The sequence below is a fragment of the Arachis ipaensis genome, chromosome B2 (genome assembly GCF_059453495.1).
Source record: "Arachis ipaensis isolate K30076 ecotype BB chromosome B2, ASM5945349v1, whole genome shotgun sequence".
Lineage (NCBI taxonomy): Eukaryota > Viridiplantae > Streptophyta > Magnoliopsida > Fabales > Fabaceae > Arachis > Arachis ipaensis.
This window is the reverse complement of record NC_142437.1, coordinates 64,555,853-64,576,607: the sequence shown is the minus strand read 5'-3', so window position 1 is coordinate 64,576,607 and position 20,755 is coordinate 64,555,853. Positions and strand designations below refer to the sequence as shown.

The window sequence follows — 20,755 nt, the reverse complement described above, 5'->3', positions numbered from 1 at the left end:
AAACCTCAATTTTCTTTAAAACCCAACTCAAACTCAACATGCTATATACCAAAATTATCAACACAATATATCCTTTCCGTCACCACAACAACCTTCCCATCCTACCATTCCTCAATCTTACAATCTTATGCAACAAGTTTCCAAATACATCAACAAGATTATCATTCACCAATTCAATAAATATATATACATTCATATCATTATGTCAATCATCATCAACTCATTACTTAACATTCTATCATCATAAATAGCAATCAACATCAAGGGTACTAATCATTAAACATACTCATACGTTCCAACCTATCATATGGTCATCTAGCCTAAATTTTCACAGAACATTATATATTAAATACTCTAAACCTAAACCATACCTTGGCTGATTTCCTCCTATAACCCAAGACAACCCACTAGGCAAGATTGCAAGCCCTCAACACCAAAAATCTAGCAACCAATACCAATTTTCAGGCCTCCAATTTTCACAAATATGCTTCAATTCTTATACATATATCACCTAATACATAACATCAAATATGTATACCAAACTTTAATACCAAAACTACAATTAACTAAGGGATTCACTAGGGTTGAAAATTTTTACCTTGTATGTGCCTCAATTAAGCCAAGATTCACTAATTTCTGAAGTCAATTTGATCCTAAAACATCAAATTAACCACAAATCTCAACACTAAGGACCAAACCATTTTCGGATTTTAGGAGAAGAAATTGAAACCGAGAAAGTGGTTTTCTTATCTTACAACGTATTTGACTTTGTAGAGCTCGTCACTGCGGACGCGTGGTCGAAAACAGCTCGTCAATCGGAGCTCTGGATTGAAAGTTACAAAGGATTGAAATGGACCAAGCGTTTGTGAATTTTGGAGGGTGTTCTTCCTCCCTTTTCAGTTCCAGCGTGAACGAGGATGAAGGGGAAGAGAAGGCTATGTTTTAATTAAGTGTGGCTGGGCTGGATTGGGCCTTGGGCCCAATATGGGTCCGATTCGGTCTGTTTGGCCCAATTTTAGGTCAAATTCTTTAAAATTAGTGTCAAAATTCTTATTTTAATTAACTCTATTTTATTAAACTATAAAATTAATATTTCTAATTTTTTTATTAAAAATTAATTTATTAATTAATTATTTACTAATTTTGTGGAGTTTACAAATTAGGTATAAGATAGTAGAATTGTTGAATGTTAGTGGATAATTAGTGTAGTTAGTAGAATTGTTAAGAATGTTGTTGAAAATATTTATGTAAATAGTTTCCTTTTATCAATGAATGTGGCAACAAAGAAACACATTTCCTGATTCTTTTCTTGTATTTCTATCATATTCCTTGACCATTTATTCAAAAGATAAAATAATCTTCTACAATTTAAGTAATTAGTTCAAACAGTTCCTAACATATTAATAGATTATCGTTTATAAGAAGTTAAATTACTTAAATAGTTTGAGATTAATTAAACTAATTACTTGAATGGTTAAAAATCGAATAAATTTTTTTTAACTATAAAATACTACTTTATCTTTCAAAAAAATAATTAGAGAACAAAAAATATATTTATTCTAAAAAATACTTGAATACGATATTACGTTAGCTTTTGGTGTATATAATATGTATAACTTTGTTGTATGTGAATATACAAGTATATGCGTGTCTGTTTAGTATTGATGTTTGTCCATTTCCTTAACACGCCCCACATCAGGCTTATACCTATTATTAGAATGAAGTAAATTAAACAAAAAATTTTCCAAGGCTAACGGTTATTGTCCTTCAAAGCTCAGCACTATAACTCGAGTATGCTTAGCTGCTGCGTTAGCGAGGATGTTTGATATATCATGAATAAATTAATTATAATTAAGATAGTTATTTAGAAATTAATTGTTGAATTAATCTTTTAACTCAATTGTAGTATTGCTAGCACATCTCCAACTTAAATCCAAAAGTTCCTATTAAATATATAAAGTTTCGTCTATAGAAACTTATATAAAAGTTAATTGTCTTTTGAATTTGGAAAAATTATAAGATATAAAATGAATTTTATATATTTATTTTTTTATGTTAATCTTATGGCCGACAAAATTGACCCAAACATATTTAAAATAAGAGTTATATAAAACTAATTTGATTTTAAATAAATGGGTTTCAACTAAGAATTGCATATGAAAAATGTTTCAGCCTACATTAGTTCCAACCCAAACTAACTGAAAATGAAAATAGCTTAGAAACGAAGAGGCTAAAGAGTTTCATGTGATTATCTTTATATAAAGTTGATAATTAAAAATTATTAAATTTAATAGCTCTAACAGTTTTTAACTTCCAACTTTGCATGAAAATAACTGTCCATAAATTTCTACTTTATAAAAAATGAGAAACACAACGCTTTTCTAGTAAAAGAACCCCGACGAAGAGTAAATGTTCATTAAAGGGCAAATAGAGGAGAAAACTTGAACACTGAAGATGCGACTCTTGGCACAATAATGTTAATAGGACAAACGTCAAAGTTTACAAGACCTTGCTTCAAGAGGTAACCTCTTATACGTTACCATGGTTACTTATAATTTTACATTGGTTTAACTAATGAGATAATTGAAACTCATGAGCGCAATTTCATACCTGTTGTTGGATCTTGTGTGAACTTTGTTTTATAAGGTTTTGTTTGCACTATTTTGTCAAACATAAAATATTTGATATTATTATCGAGCGTAGAAAGTCTATCATTTTTATATTAGTCCCTAAATTATTTTAAATAATTATAAATTGGCCTTTCTTACCAAAGATAGAATGACCAAAGGGGCATATATCAGTAGGTTTGAACTTCAATTTTGCAACTCCAGTTTTGTGCAACATATTAGATACTCTAGTTATCTACCGAAATAAAAATACATTATAGTACTATACTACAATATAATTCCAGTTGCACTTATCAATAAACCATAATTACCTTAAGAAACCATTAGTATAACGTTCAGTTTTACTTAACCCTTTTTGGAAATTGAATATAAACGGGATGAAAAACATAGCTTAAAAGTCAAATTTAAGAATTAGTATTTGCATAGTAACACTACTAAATTGAAGGCAACACTTCTGCATCCTGTGTCATGATCAAGAGATTTCCTCTGACCAAAAAGGAAAAAAAAAAAAAAAAAAAAAAGGAGATTTCCCAAACTTGTTTGAGGCAAGCCTTGTGCATGACACAGCAATCAAATGTCACCGCTTGCAGAGATTCATAAATTACAGAGGAAAATACTAATTAAATCGGAATTTTATTGCAAGAATGATAGGATAAGGACTAAATACCCATTTTGGTCCTGAGATTCACGCGATTATTCAATTTGGTCCCTGAAATTCAAAATTACCTATAATAGTCCTCCAGATTCAAATTCAGGCACCTATATGGTCCCTCGACTCTTTCCGGTGATGACTAGGCAAACGAAGTGCTAATATAGCACCTTCCCTATTACGGTGGATGATGAGTAAACGATGTCGTTTACCTTTGGTATCCAAACAAGTCAGAAATGAAGAATAGTGGAGGTAGAGGAGAAGAAGAATACTTTATTTTGGGTCTTCATCATTTCTTCTCCCTTTATATACAAAGTGACGATATTTCTGACTTGTTTGGATGACAAGGGTAAACAACGTTGTTTACTCATCATCCAGCGTAGCAGGAAGGATGCCATTTCAGCATTTCGTTTGTCTAGTCATTGCCGGAAAGATTCGAGGGACCACATTGGTGCTGGAACTTGAATCTGGAGGATCAGTATAAGTAATTTTGAATTTCAAGGACCAAAATGAGTAATCGCGTGAATTTCAGGGACCAAAATGGAGATTTAGTCGATAGACTATCAAGACTTAGAGGAATGAGTGAGTCTCACCATGTTTTATGATCCAACCACCTCCATGAGTTCAGCAAAATTCTTATTGTACTTTTTCTCTCTGTGTGGCATTGCTTAATTCAATATAAACCAGCTTGAACGCTCATTTTGGCAAGAAACAAGTCGTCACCTGCTTTCGATTCTAGCGAAAGTAATTAGAACATAAAAGGGATTTTCACTAACATCTTAACAGGCAACTCATTGCAATTTTCAGAAATATTATGCAGTAAACAAATATTTACCGTATGAGTTCTAATAAAGGCAATGCTCCCCATACAAACATAATAAGAAATTTCAAGCAACATTGATTGGCATTTGTATCTCTTGAAACTGAGAAAGCTGAGAATCAATTTCAAGTTCATGTATAATGGCTGAATGGGTTCTACACGTTTACAAAATATATGGCATTTTTCAAGCAGTGTCAGTATCGGGAAGAATATAAGTTGCTATATCTTATCCTTTGTACAGTTTAAATCAAATTGCAGCCTTATGTAGGACTCTAAGCTTAAATTTTCTTTTCCTGTTATTCTCTTCTTCAATGCTTTGCAGACATTGCAATCTTGGTTTCCTTTGCCAAACATCACCTCAGAATAAAAAAAATTTAAAGAAAAAAATGCCTTTGTCAAATGAGCTGTTTACACTTTACAGCACTCAAAAGTAACCATTTTGATTTTGATCATCCTATTTCATCAGAACATTCAAGCACTTTAAGCCAACTAACCTACCATCACTTTCTCATCCAAAAATCCCAATCCTACTCTGTCATAATTTTGTTCTATCTACCATGAGTTTAGTAATTAAAAACAATGCAATAATTCAGTCATCCTATTTCTACTTAAATGTGAGATACCGTGTATTTTTGCTAAGCAAGAACAATGTCATTATGACAATTCATTTATCCAACATAATAAACACACTTCCACATAAATATTTCCCCCAGTGGTAAAAAATAAGAAGCGACTCACTGACTTGGCAATTTGGAACAGAAACAGCAAACATGGGCACAAGTCAGAAAAGAGGACGACTATTATTATCAATGCAAGTTATGATTTCCACCAATGAAAACCACTACCACCAACAACAACAATACTGTGAACAAGAGGGATTAGGATACAGCATTTTTACATGATCATTTCAAGTTAAACAAGAGATAGACACAACCAAGTTTCCAAATTACACCTTAGAAGCTCCACCTATTTAAAGTACATTATCTATCTCCCTCCCTTAGCATAAATGTTCATGGCTAATCTTAAAACAAACATGAAAGGGTATCAATCTAAACAACACTTATCAGTTATGATACAGGAGAGTATACGATATCCAAATTGACACAAAGACTTGCAATCCTGAATATTAGAGGAAATTTTCAATTTTTCATCCAACCTCTTCCCCCCCCCCCCCCCCTTTTTTTTTTCTTTTCTCTCCCTCTTTCTATAATGAATTCATGATCATACAGCTGAATTAGGGATAATAACAGTATTAACATAATTTTATTGGCAAATCAACAAGACCGTTTTGTAGAGGAAGAAGAGACCATATGTCTCCAAAGGTAACGCCCGCTAGCCATGTCAAGGAAGGACCAAAACCCAGATTCTAAAGCAGCGCGAACCTGAAGAATATAATCCCCAAAATCTAGGGTTAGGGTTAAGAGAGGGAAAAATAAGAAAGAAATACTATTTTTAACGCAAAATTGAAGAGAGAGGCGGAAATTGATGAACCTTTGCAATTGAAAATTTTGAAGAATCGGAGGGTTTGGGATTTGTAGGAGCAGAATTTGTTAAAGAAGGATCATCATCGCCTTCGTTGAGCTGAGGTTGAGATCTGAGGTTTCTGAGAACAAAGAAACCCGCGAGTGTTGCTGACAAGAATATGAGAATGATTCTCAAAGGGCACATTCTTTATTTTCTTTCTTGCCCTCTTTTCAGGGTTTTGAATCAAATTCAATTGAATTCAATAACTTTATTTAGCGAATTAGAATTTGATTGAAGCAAAGGAATAAAATGGATTCAGCTTTAAGGGGTAGTGGTGAGCGGATCAAATGTGGTTGGTGGCTTTGGTATGATAAAGTCAATTTCTTCAGAAAATGGTTATGATATGAGATTGATAGTTGTTGGGGATGTAGACTCCGTATTTCGATCTTATTTCTATTTTACATTTTCAGAGACTATTTGGATCAAACCCAATTACATTTTTTTTTTTTTTTTACAAAAAATAAGAAGATTTAAATTTGCAACATGTTAGGGAAATATGAAAAAATTATCACATTTAAACTATAATTCATTAGCTCAAACTCAATTACGTTCGAAGTTCGGGTATCACATTTGGGATTAGAAAATTCACACTGATTCAATTATCTAATTATTTTATATATTATATTAAAAGAATTAAAAAAATTAATTTTTAATTAATTAATATTAATCAACTTTAGATTTTAAAATTTATAATTTAGATTACAGAATTAATAATTTATGATTTAAAATAAAAAAATTAAGATAAATAAAATAATTATAAAAAAGTTAGCTAACATTTAAAAAATTTAATTTTTTAATATCATTCTAAAAAAAATTAAAAATATAGTATTTATCATCTCCATTTCCATCTCCAAATGTTCCTTCTTATTTTTATTTTGCAGTGTTGCATAATTTTAATTATAATAAAGACATTTCAACTTATATTTTGAGTGATTAGTATTTACACTATTTAACACTAATTTATAAACAATTCTGCTAGAAAATTAAGAGGGAGTTCAGCTAATTTCTGCCAACTTTTTAATGAGCTGAAGAATTAGAATGTTTCTTTTTCATACTAAATGGATGTTCTTTTATATATTTTTTGAATTTTTTTATTACAAATGTAAATGTTTCTATTAATTTAAAAATTTCATAATTTTTTTAAAATTTTATAAATATCTAATTATTTTTGCCAAAATATAATTGAATATTTCTTTTGTTAATTATTAGAATGTTTTTTTTTCATATTAAATGAATATTTTTTTTTATATTTCTGTAATTGTTCAAGAACAATTCGTGCTCCACCACTCTTTCCTTAAACAATTCCTGAAGCTGAACCAAATTCAAGGCAGAGACCGATTGGATATACCGATTCGAAGGGAGATTGGATGTGATGGAATCGCGATTTGACCGATTCAAAGAGGGCACGGTGTGTATTTATGAAACTAACTGGTGACTACAGGAGGAGGAAAATAGCTACTGCATTGTTGAAAGCGTGTGACAAGCTTTCCATTCTGTGAGGTCATGAATTTCTTGCACTTCGGGCTTATGAAGAAGATCTTGATGCACGCAAATTATACACAAATACAGGCTACCATGTTGTGTCTAGAGATCCACTATGGACAAGTAATTGGATTGGACGAAAATATCGTGTTCTTATGAAAAAGGCGGAGAGAGCTGACAGTAAATAAGAGGGAGGTATGTGTAGTTGTTGAAGGTGAACAGATTAATGTGAGAGAGAAGAAGGAGGTTTTTATAAGCTTTAATTAGGTTTACTTAATCAGTTTTTAATTTTTAAATTTTTTAAATTTTAAATTTAAAAAATTTAAAATTAATTATTAATAATTATAATTAATTGAGTTGTTTATTTTTGGCTAATTAAAAATTAATCCCATATACTTTTCTATTTATAAAACATTTAGCATAAACACAGTAATAATTTCATAAAAACATATAATATATGACCATCACTGATTTATTACTATTATTAGTTAGCTCCAACTTTTAACATCCAAAATTCATCAGGCTTCTCTTAGTAAAATTTTAATCAGATATACAATTAAACCCATTAAATCTATATTATATAATGACGCATATCTTTATCACAACTTATTTTTCCTTTCAGTGAATTCTTCACTCTAATAAGTAATAATTATAAAAGATAAATCTATTTCACTTATATAAGCACCAATTTATAAAATATTAGACACTAAAAAAGGATTTTTTCTATTTAAAAAATTCATTCAATTCAATATTCACAAATATAACAATCCAATTCTTAGCATGTCATACTTAAATCATAATAGTGCTAAAAGTCAGAAGTTATTAATTTATCAACCTATGAAATTCTATATATATGAAAATATAATTTATAGAGAATATGAGTATGTCGTGTTTAACATGAACGATTATCAAGTAAAAAAAGATTACCTTTATGGCATTACGAGGTGGATAAAAAAATTAGGCAGCCAACAAGCATATGTTAACTTTATATGCATTCATAACAGTCGAACCTAACATTCACATGAGAGCATACGGTTTCACATATATTAATATACATACATTATTGAAAAAATTTCAAGTATACCAAAAATATCAGTGTTTCAATTCTTTTAACCGTTAATTTTAATTAATATATATTATATATATTTTTTATAGTTCAGATCAACGGTTAAAACAACTGAAATACCAGTATTTTCGGTATACTTAAAACTCTTTCTACATTATTAATGTATAGCAATACATAGGGTACATATACATATAGAAGGAGGAGTGCCCTCTATGGAAGCAAATTGTATGCTCCTGCAATAGCTTGAACCCAAATCACTTGTTGTCAACTCAGACATTGCCAAAAAGAGGGAGTCCGTGGAGAGATATATGTCAAGTGCAAATAAAAGAGCAACATGTCAGGCAGAAGATGATTGATGGCCTTGCTATGAAAATTGGAGATGGAAGATCCACAAGTTTTTGGGAGGATACATGGCTACAAGTGGGGAAGCTGAAAGACTCCTTTCCGAGACTCTTCTTGATTTCAAACAAAAAAGGATCAGTAATTGGGGAGTGTGGGTTCTAGGATGGGATAGAGTGGGTTTGGCACTTCCAATGGAGAAGAGAACTACGACAGTGGGAGACAGATACATTGAACCAACTGCTTCATGTCCTGCAATCTATTAGACTGATAGCAGATGTGCAAGATAGAGTCGTGTGGAAATTTGATAAGGAATGCGTTTATTCTACTAACTCGTTTGTGCAGGTTTTGCAGGAAGAGACTTTGGATGAGGAGTTACTGAGATACAGGTTTACTAAGGCGATCTGGAAAGGCCTAGTTCCGCTTCGAGTGGAGTTATTCGCCTGGTTTGTATTGGTAGGCCGGGTCAATACAAAGGACCGGCTGATTAGGTTGGGGATATTACAACAGAATGATGCTTTGTGTGTGCTGTGTAGGAAAGATACTGAAAATATACAACATTTATTTATTACTTGTGAGTACTCTTGGTAGGTGTGGTGTGCTTGGATATCGGCATTTGGAGAGACGTGGGTTGTCCCTGGCAACTTGAAAGAGCATTATGAGAGTTGGAAATCCGTGCCGATGAGAAAAGAGAGGCGTAAGTATTGGCTACTTGGATTCTTCTCAATCTTATGGATTATTTGGCTACGCCAGAATGATGCCATATTCCACAGCAAGAAAATGACTATGTGGAGCAATCATTTTCATGTGCTAAGGAATGGTGTTGTAAATAACTCATGTTGTTGATGGCTATGCCGAAGATGACATAGGAGTTGTTATGTATTTATTGTTCTTGGCTTAGTATTACTTTGCTCCACTTGTGTGTTGAGCTCTTACTTTAAAAAAAAAACATATACATATAGACCTATAACACTCCGAGTCCTGGCCTATGAAGAAGCCTTTAGTCTGGTACTCAAGTTAATTACGATTAAAATCTTGCCCCTCAACAAAATACTAATAGAAAGAGGAAAAAACTCCAATCTCCGAACGTTGTGTCCTGCCGAGTGCCATCAAATTTTCGAAAGATCTCTATCATTGTCCCTACATGACCATTGGGTATTGCCTTAGCTTCCTGTTTTCACCGCGTCACTCTGATTAGATGCATTTAAGACTATCTCTCGAAATCTCGAACTGGTCAACGCTATACTATATTGGTCTAAGCTAGCTATAACTCTACCTGTAACTCTGGTTGAGGCCATGGCGGAAACTCTAGCTGAAGAGGGGACAAACGTTGTGGTACTTCAGGATGTACCTTAGCGAGAGAAATTGTGAAACTGGGGTAATAAAAGGGTAAGGAGCGTAAGAAGAAAAGTCCATATGAGGTATATGTATGAACACGAGTCTTGGCTCTAACAAATGTACTGTGATAGCCTAGGTCACTCTAAGAGAACAACTCTAACAACTTTGTGTACTTCACCATCAATCACATCTGTAGAAATAGTGAAGGAAAGGAGTGAGAATTTACGATCTATCGGTCTTAGGGTAATCTTTTTCGTTTGGATAGTCATGCGCATACAGTGGTTGACCCTAGATTTACAATTTCTATCTATCTATCTAAATCTATTGCTATAGTTCCTTACAGCAATAAAAAAATAATAGCAAGCAAACTCAAACAAGTCACAAAGCACAAACACAAAATATAATCACAGTGAGCAATCACAAAAAATATATTGTAAATAATATGATACATATCTATCCTACTAGTCATGAGCTCGTGAATAGGTCATTGCCAGAAATCGATATCTCTGAAATAGGCGCTATGCTTCACCATTCTTATCTCAGAAATCGTTTCCTCCTTGAATGCTATATGTCGCCATCCTCCTAGGGAAACCTTCCTTCTGGTTCTCAAGCAAGCGCTACGCTTCGCAAAATCTTTCAATTAACAACAATCTTATCTTTTTTTTGCTTAAATTCATCGTTTAACCCTCGTCTTTTAAAAAATGACATTTATATCTTTTAAGTTCCAAAAATTAATATATTACTTTGAATCTTTTCTAAAATTACTCTTATATCCTTTATACTTCGAAATTCTTATTTTGTCCTTAATCTTTTACTTAATAACTTTTACGTTCTTAATGTTTTAAAATTATCTTATTATTCCTAAATTTTTATCTTAATAACCATTTCATCATTGTATGACATATTTATACTTTTGTCCTTGAACTTTTAGTTAATTACATCATTGTCTCTGTATTTTATTATAATTTTAAATTTAACTCTCGTACTTTACCTAAATTATGATTTTATCTCAAAATTTATTTTATTTATATTTCACCCCAAATCTTTTGTAAAATTATGATTTTTGTAAAACCTCAAATTTTTAAAAATTAAATAATTAATTATTTATAAATTATTATATCATATTGAGATTTTATTTTTAAAAATTATTATTAACAAAAATAATTAAATAAAATTTTATAATTATTAAAGTTTAATCTAATTATAACTTATTTTATTAGTTTAAAATATTTATCAAAAATTATTTTGATATACAAAAATTAAATTTATTATTATTATTATTATTGTTATTATTATTATTATTGGAAGGTACCTAACGTAGCCTTCAAAGGAACCAAAAAAAAGAAATGGAACTTGATTTACTATGCATATGTATATATATAATAATAACACATGCTTTCTTTTATTTATTAACCTTGACACCTAACCAATATTTATTTTAATCATCTAATGTCATTATATATTCTTTCAATTATCTCATTCACTTGGTCAAGGTTCAAAGTGTACAAAAAGAAGAAGTAAACGTGACTTATTTGCAATATATATATATATATATATATATATATATATAAGATTAATGACAACTAAATTCCTTAGCTACCACAAATTTCCATCCATTCCCATTAGCTTTAATCACTTCCACTTACATTTCTTTCATTCATGCTTTACCGAATTGAACTTGAGAGAAAAGAAAAAGGAAAAAACCGTAAGGGAGAGAGATTGAGAAATTATAGAACATCTGAGTTTCCGGTTTCGATTTCTTGAGATCCGTAACTCCAATAAAAAATATAATTCGATAAAAGTGTTCGTATTCTCCTCTTCTATATATTGGCATCACTTTTGATCGGTGGAAATCGACGGTGACGTAGCTCTCCTGCCCCTTGAGTTCGGTCAACTGGAGTTCTAGAAGGCACAGATGATTTCTGACGCTTTTCTCTTCAGCAGCTCAGTCAAAAAGTTTCTCTGAAACTTTCTTTGATTTTGATTTCATACGAACACTACCATAAATATGGGCTTTAACAACGCCAAATTTGTAACGCCTTAAAACCATTCTCTTAGATGATTTTAGACAACGGTTTTTTAAAGTGTTGCCGTTAAAGTTCAATTTTACACTACTTTTAGCAACAAAATAAAACCGTTCTCTTTGATTATTTTAAAGAACGATTTTATAAGCGTTACAATAATTTGTTTTTAGGCAACAATTTTTTATTGTTGTTTAAATATTTGTACAAAGGATACGTATAAAAACCGTTGCCAAAATGGTAACACTTTAAAACCGTTCTATTAGATAGTTTTATAGAAGGGATAAGTACTTTTTTCGTCCCCAAGGTTTGGGGTCGAAATCAAAATCGTCCTCAACCTTTTTTTCTTATTAAAATCATCCTCAACGTTACAAAACGTTATAAAATCGTCATTTTTTATTTCAATTTTATTTTTTTACCAAATTACCTTTTATTATTAAAATATTGTAAAATAAAATAAATATAAAATAAATAAATAAAAAAGAAGAAAAGGGGGTGGGGATTGGGGAGAGAAAGAAAGGGGGGGAGGAGGGGGAGAGAAGGGGGACCGCCGCCCTGCCGTCCTGTCGCACCGCCCTGCCGTCCTGCCGCACCGCACCGCACCGCCGCCCTACCGTCATATCGCACCGCACCGCACCACCGCACCACCATCATCATCATCATCTTCTTCTTCTTCTTCTTCTTCTTCTTCTTCTTCATACTGTCGCACCACCGCACCGCCGGCCTGCCGCCCTGCCGTCCTACCGCACCGCACCGCACCGCACCACCGCTTCTTCTTCTTCTTCTTTTTTTTCTTCTTCTTCTGTGAACTGAATTTTTGATGAAATTTGTTGTTGTTGATAAAATTTGTTGTTGAAATTTAAATTTCTGGATTTTTGATGAAATTTGTTGTTGTTGATGAAATCTGTTGATGATGATGATGATGATGACCATGAAGAGAGGGGCATGAGGAAGGGGGTGGGGGTTGCGGTGAGGGAGTGGGGTGAGGGGGTGGGGGGTTACAGTGAGGGGGTGAGGGGGTAAGGGAGTGGGGTGAGGGGTGGGGGGTTACAGTGAGGGGGTGAGGGGGTAAGGGAGTGGGGTGAGGGGTGGGGGGTTACAGTGAGGGGGTGAGGGGGTGAGGGAGTGGGGTGAGGGGTGGGGGTTTACGGTGAGGGGCTTGATGGTGGTGGTGGTGGTGGTGGTGTTGGTGTTGATGGTGGTTGTGGTGGTATGGTATTGTTGCTGTTGTTTGATAGTCTTGGTGTTGGTGTTGGTTGGTGTTGGTGTGGTGTTTGTGTTGGTGGTGGTGGTGGTGTTGATGGTGGTTGTGGTGGTAATGTTGGTGGTAGTGGAGGTGGTGGGGTGAGGAAGGTAAAGAGGAGAATGATGATGATGAGGGTATTTTGGTCCAAAAATTCGGAAAAGGATGATTTTAAAGCGTTTTTGAACGTTGAGGATGATTTTAATAAAAAAAAGGTCGGAGACGATTTTGATTTCGACCCCAGACCTTTGGGATGAAAAAAGTACTTATCCCTTTATAGAACGGTTTTTACAACGTTGATGTTCAAGTTCAATTTTTCACTTTGTTATAGCAACAAAATAAAACCGTTCTCTTTGACTATTTTAAAGAATGGTTTTATAACTATGACATCAATTTTTTTAATATTTTTTATTAAAAAATAATTTTATTATAAATCAATTATGGTTTATTTTAAGCTCTTATAAATTAATTTATTAGAAATGATTAAATTAATTTTTTTATAAATACTTTAAGTTTAAGTTAATTAATGTTTATGTACAATTTTTATTATAATTAGTTATTTTATACAAATTGAAATTAAAATTTTAGTAATAAAAAAATAATAAAAAATTATATCAATAATTTAAATAATTGATATTTTCGAATTTAAACTATATTTTATAAAATATAATTAATACGTTCATTTTATAATTTAAATTAAAAATAATTATTTCTGATAAATTAATAAATAAAATTATATGTGTTCTAAAATTAATTTTTATAATATTATATTTTAATTCTAAATTATTATTTTATCTCAAATATTTTGTAAAATTATTATATCACTCGTATATATTTTATCCTAACTCTAAATTCCCAAATCACAACCAAATTTTCACCTAATATAACAAATTTTCTATTTTCTTACCCTAACTTAAACGCGCACACACAGAAGAACGAGGAAAAAAGAGAGAAAGGGTAATGGAGAGGGGGAAAACGGAAAATCAGGGAAGAAAGGAACCAAGGAGGGAGAATGAAACGGAGAGGAGAAGGGAAAAGAAGGAGGCAGCGACGGTGGGTGTCACTGTCACCGTTGCCGTCGCCGTCGCGGAGAGGAGAGATGGAGAGAGAACGACGCTGCGAGAACCAGAGGCGAGCGAGAGAGAAGACGATATCGACAAGGGGAAGGAAGAAGGTTCCACCATGTCTTGCTGCCGCCGCCGTCAGTGGGGTGATCCAGCGCCGCGTCCTTGCCGCTCTGAGTCACTAGCGCCGTTGCTACTCCTCCAACTTCACCTCTGTTCCATTAAAGTTTGCTCTGTTTCTGTTATGGGTTTTCCACCATTGAAGTTGCCACCATGATCGCCACTCTGTTTCTACTGCAACTCGCCACTGTCCTGGTGAGCTTTACCCTCTTTCTGATTTTTCTTTGTTCGCCTAAGTTATCCTGTTGTTGCTGTGAGGGTTATTGTTAGTGTGTTTATGTTAACTGACGCTGTCACCGCCACTGGAGGTAGCTGTCGGAGTTGCCGCTGGTTCTGTTTGAAGGAATAAAGCTATTGCGTTGTTGGTTGCGGTTCAGCAAGTGTTCATGCTGCAACTCCGCCTTCAGTTCGGTTTTTCTTAATTTCGACATCGAGGTAAAGGGCTTAATTTAAACGGTTTTAATTTAAGAATGCCCACAGAGTTTATTGAATAATTGCAAATAGTTTTAATTGTTGTGAGTAATTGATTGATTATATATGGATGTTGAATTGTGGCTGTGAATTGATTGAATTTGTGGATTCTGTGATATTGATTGATTATGTGTGAGTTATGAAATTGTTTGATGAGAGATTGTTGTGAATTCTGAATTTTGATAGTTTATATTGAATTTGTTGCTATTGAGCTGGTTATTTGATTATTGTAATGGTAGTGAACTTGGTGATTGATTGGACTTGGGTTTAGAGAACATTTGAAGGATTGAATCTTGAAATGTTGAACTGTTTGTTGAAAATCTGAGTTTTGGAGTTAAACAGCAACTTTGAAAGTGAACCAATAACTTAATAGTTATTGGAATGACATGAGACTAAAAGTTAAGTGAACTACAACAAGTATAGTTATTAAGATTCAATTTTGAAAGTTTCGTATTAATTGAAGAATTAGTTATGATTTTTCTAAGTTAAATTATGAAATCTGATATTCTGCATTACTTTTAAAAGAAGTTAGAAACTTTGAAAAGCTATAACTAATTCTGTAATGATCGAAATTGCATGGGACTAAGTCTGGGTTAAACTTGGGTATATATGAAACTGGACTGAAAAATTTGAGGTCTTTTCATTAAATATACAATTTATGACGAATTTTTAAAGTCAAGTCGTTAAATCTGTCCTGCTGCAGAAAAATTAGAATAGGGCAGCAACTTGGTTGTCTTGCTGCGACTCCTATGAGCTGAGTTATGGAGCGAAACCAATTTTGTTTTAAAATTTAATCAACTTGGTTTATTTCTCTAAAACTTCAGAAATTTAGGAGTTAAGGATTGGGAGTTGTGAAATTTTGAAAATTAGTGGTCAAAGTTGGAAAGAATAAGTTTTCAGCAAGTTATGCATCAACTTCCAATGCTTGTAACTCTTAGAATTTAATAGCAATTGGGTTACAACTAAGACACACTTGTTGCTAGATAAGTTAGGAGTCTCCAAACCAAAATTTAGCTTAATTGAAATTTTGTAGTAAAAGTTGTGCAAGTTGAAAGATACTAAGCTTGCTGATTTTTAAAACAGGTTTTGACTTATTTCTACCTAACTTTCAAGCTATGTAGCTTTTCATTAAAAATGGTATTGACCTTTTAATATGGTTGACTATTACAAAATTTGTATTGATATTCTAATAGCTTGTTTGAAAAGTTTCCAATGAGAAAATGTTAACATTCACTAATCACTAATATTGATAATTTAGACATGAAATTGTTAGTTAGACGAAAACTTTTAAAAAAACGATTGTAGGGTTTAAATATGTGAGGTTTGCATGAAATTGCAATCTAGCTAACTAGTTTCGGTAACTGGTAAGTATGGTTAGTATTAGGTATTGTTGTTGCATAGCATGGTCAAAGTTATCCATTCACTCTCATGTTGTGAGATCTTTCAGAAGGACCTCTCTTTTATTATTCTCCTTAAACAAATGCGGCTTTGGAGTTGTTATAAGTATGCATAATATATAGTTCAACTTGAAAGTTAATTATATTTTTATAAATAACATATATCCAGTAGTTGCAAAGCTTCATCATGTTGTTAGGAAGTTAGCACAATTTTAGTTGCTTTGGTGGAATAAAACTAAGGAATATCAAATCTGAATACTAACTAGCTTGATTTAATGGTAGGGAGATGATTATGAAGTTTAAAGAATTTAGCTTTGAAAGCTATAAAATTTTACTTTATGCTATTGTTCTTATCTAATGGCATGTATTGATAAATTGTATAACTTTATGGAGCTACTAAGGAAACCTTCCCTAATGGCATTGGTACTGATACAACCGAATTAGGAGCATACGTATTCTTAATGCCAAACTAGATTTGGTTTTCAAAACATGGCACAATTAGTTTTCTAATTTGATGTTTTCTTATATTAGTGTACTTCTTCCCTTTTAGTTTTCAAAACATGGCACAAATAGCTACCAAGAAAACCTTCCATTTTTTTTTGCTGTTGTTGTAGTTTATCTTTTTAAAATAAGAGTATTACAATCAAATAGTGGCAAAATTAATTCACAAAATTAGAAGATTGAAAGCAGGAAATGTTTGCATATATCCTTTAATTTATATGATATTTATACATATAAAATGAATAATAAGATAAGGACTTATATTTCTATCTTTAGATCCTTTAATTTGTATGATATTTATACATATAAAATAAATAATAAGATAAGGACTTATATTTCTATCTTTGGATCCACTCCTTTCGGTACAGTTTAATTTATATATCTATAGAAATTAGAAAGTGCAAACTAAAAATGTTATTTGTGATTTTTCTCCTTTTCCAATTATACTTTTTTTTTCATGCTTATCTTAATCTTTTTATCTTTATTAGATACTTCTTTGCATACTTTGTTAGATACGAATTGTTAGTTTTATGATTGCTTGAGATGTTTCTTTTGATTATTAGTGGTTGACTTCTAGGAGTTCTTTAGAATTAATAAGCTTTTGATGAGAAAAATCACTTATTGTTAGTCTAAACATTATTAGTATTAGAAATGTGTAGTTTTATATTTGATTTACTATTTTTTATTTTGTGTTACAGGAAAACATGTTGAAGGGAAAAATGAACTTAACTAAGGTCACAAATTTTGAAGAGTAAATGTTAGAGAGTAAAAGTCATGTACTTGTAGACATGATGATGATAAACTTGTTACTTAGCTATTTCAATTCTCTTTTGTTATTGTATTTTTTGCAAAATTAGATGATATAGTTCAAGGTTGTTTAGATTAGTATTATGGTATTTTGAAAAATGATGATGATATAATTAGAAGTAGTTATGACTTAGACTAGTATTATGGTATTTTGCAATGATGATATAATATGATTGTAGATCTTACGTAATACTTTATAAATCAAATTTGATGGTATATGTTCAATTAGTTTTCTTTAGTAATTTGATTCAAATAGTTAAGGTTATTTATTGACAATAAATTAAAAAAAATAGTTGGAACTAATTTCAATGCAATATGAAAAAATTATTGTAAATAAAGAATTATATAATTACGAAAAATCGTTGTTAAAAGTTACCAAGGGCAATGGTGTTAAAACCGTTGCCAACGGCAACTATAAAATGGCAATGGTATTTAAACCGTTGCAAAAAAAATATCGAAGGCAACACTTTTAAACCGTTGGCTTTGTAAATAACAAAATTACAACAGCTTAAAACCATTGCCTATCTAGTTATGGTTTTAAACCTTTTCGTCATGGAAGAGAACGGTTCTAAACCGTTCTCTATCTAGTAACGGTGCTAAACCGTTGTTTAAAAAGGGTTGTCAAAACCGTTGCCTAGGCCAGTCACTATGGCAACAGTTTTTTTGGTTGTCGTTGCCTTAGGTAAAAAACCGTTGCCTATGAGTATTGGCAACGGCCGCATATACCACAGGTCAAAAATCGTTGCAAAACCGTTGCCTAAGATTTTAGGAACGGTTTTTTTATCTATGGCAACGGTTTTCGACCGTTGCGAAAACCCTTATTTGTTGTAGTGGGAGGTAGGAAATTTTATTTTGAAATTAACTGTTTTAAACTATGAATGCCATGGAAGTCTAGTGGGTATTTGTAAATAATTTATGATTGTTTGGAATGACTGAATGATGAATTTGAGTTGTGTTTGTGACTAAATTTGATGAATATGTATTTGATTTCTTGATTGATTAGGAGTGTTGAAAATTCTAATTATTGAGTTAGAAAGTCGGTTTGATTAAATACTATGTAAAATAAATTTTCTTGGTTTGGGATTCATTTGATATTGAAAATAAATCCACATTTGAATCGATTTGAGATATTGGAAATGAGTTTTATTGATTTATCGAAAATGATTCTGAGAGTCAGTAAAGATTTTGACATTGAAATTGGTTCGATTTGTTGGTATTGAACTGAGATTTGAAAATAATTTCTGATATTGGAATTAGTTTGAGTTATTAGAAATGATTGAAAAGAGGTTGAAAATGGTTCGGTTGGGACTCGAAAAGGGTGGCTAAGAGTTTTAGGGGAAGTGCTGCCGAAATTTTATAAAATCTGAGGTTTTATTTGAAAAGTTATTTTAAAAGATTTGGTTTTGGAAAATTAAATTATTTGAGATTTATTTAGTTGAGAAAAGGTGTATTCTATTTTTAAACTCAATTTATTAAGAAAAACATAATGTTTTAAATCCAAATTTGTAAGGAGAGATTTTGTTTTAAGTGCTGTTTTGAGCTCGGATTTTTAAGAAAAGGAATCTCTGCCACAGGAGAGTAGAGAACAAGGACCTAAAGGATATATTAACTTAAAGAGATTGTCTGCCACAGGAGAGCATATGTGACATTGTTTGGGTCTTAGAGTCAAATGTAAAGTGGGGACGCCCACACACTGAGAACTATTTTCTAGATGTACGCTTATTGATTTGGAAAGTCACACTGTATGCGGCCTAGCCGTACGACTTATAAGCACACTGTATGCATCTGGAAAGCCATATTTGGGACTTGTGCCCGGGTAATATCGGGAGCGGGTAGGCAACCGACACATGAGCTCATGGCCTACATTATGAATAGACATACATCATGTTCTTTGCACATTTGTATTTGGTTGTGTTTGCTTGTATTACTTCTCTGTGATTGTGCTGTTTGACTTGTTTGTATGTTGGTTTGAATCCCTTACTTGTGCTGTTAGTTCACAGATGTATTGAGGTGAGATGTTGTGGTTGAAAAATGATTATGTGGCTGAGAGATGGTTAGTATGACTAATTTTGTGATTAAAATCTGTTTTGAGTTGAGAAATTTAAAGAAAAGTAATTATTTATCTAAAGTAGAAATAAAAGTATTTCCAAAGGTTTAACAAAATAGTTTTACTAAGTAAGTTAATTATTTGCATTAAATTCATTACTTTTACGGCATTCCCATTTCCTACTGAGAACGTGTGGTTTGTTTTCACCCCCAAAATCTTCTACCCTTTCAGTGACAGGTTTGAAGACTCAGTATAAAGGCGCGGACGAATAGTTGAAATTATTTATAAGTTAAGTTATTTTCATAGGTTCCCTCGCCTTTATTTATTAGGATTTTATTTTAGTTAGAGGGATAGGTATTGTATTCGAGTTTTATTTTAAATTTAACTGTATAGCCTCTATATTTATTAATAATTATGTGATTATTATTATTTGAAGATCTTTGATATGTGGTTTTAATTACTATAACAATTTTCTAAAATTTTCCTAAAAACTTAAATGTGATATCGACGTAAAGGTTCAATATTAAATAGATAATAAAAGAAATCAAGTTCATAACGCCTTACTTTTAGTACGATCATAACGTGCTAAAAGTTAAGGTGTTACAATTTTTATCCTCAAACTTTTTATTTTTATAAAGTATAAAAAAAAACTTTCTATATTTATATTTTTTTAATATTTTTTAATTGCACTTTCGCCCTCCTTCTCTTCTAATTTACACTATGTTAGCTATTGGTCTCTACACTTTCCTAATTTTTACTTCGTAACTATCTTCTTGGATGCATTCCTATGGTTTCCATAACTTTTACTTAATTATATTTTTGTCCTTTAAGTTATGTTTTCATCACTTTTTAGCTCTTTTCTTGGTAAATTTTGGTCTTTCCTTCATCTTTTTTGTTTATAACATATTCTTAGAAAACACTACAAGAAAACAGCTCTATTGCCACGCTTTTTGAGCTACTGCCACGCTTTTGAAAGGTGACCTATGAAAGGGTGACGGTTGCTCTATCGCCACGCTTTTTTTTACCACATTTTTTTATGAATTGCCACTTTTAAAAGCGTGGCTGTAGGTGGGAGATATGGCCACGCTTTTGAAGCGTGGCGATAAAGAGGTATACGGCCACACTTTTAAAGCGTGGCGATAGCGAGAAATACGGCCACGCTTTTAAAGCGTGGCAATAGCCTTTTCAAATTAAAAAAAAAATTCTTTTTTGACTTTACCTTCATCACTACACAATATA

The 20,755-nt window shown here is 32.0% G+C and overlaps 1 protein-coding gene across 1 annotated transcript; it reads right to left on the bottom strand.

Annotated features, from left to right (window-relative positions):
• Nucleotides 1-4,867: 4,867 nt before the first annotated feature.
• On the bottom strand, nucleotides 4,868-5,998 carry LOC107625357 (uncharacterized). Its single transcript, XM_016327971.3, has 2 exons — nucleotides 5,588-5,998; nucleotides 4,868-5,478 (listed from the first exon to the last, which is right to left on the bottom strand). The coding sequence occupies exons 1-2, from the start codon at nucleotides 5,762-5,764 to the stop codon at nucleotides 5,371-5,373; spliced, it is 285 nt and encodes a 94-aa protein (XP_016183457.1). The 5' UTR covers nucleotides 5,765-5,998; the 3' UTR covers nucleotides 4,868-5,370.
• Nucleotides 5,999-20,755: the final 14,757 nt, after the last annotated feature.

Bases quoted from the DNA above. Each gene is read 5' to 3' on its own strand.
- LOC107625357 (XM_016327971.3), bottom strand. From the start codon at position 5,764: ATGTGCCCTTTGAGAATCATTCTCATATTCTTGTCAGCAACACTCGCG. The intron at 5,479-5,587 runs GTTCATCAATTT...TATATTCTTCAG, and splicing joins CAAAATTTTCAATTGCAAAG to GTTCGCGCTGCTTTAGAATC.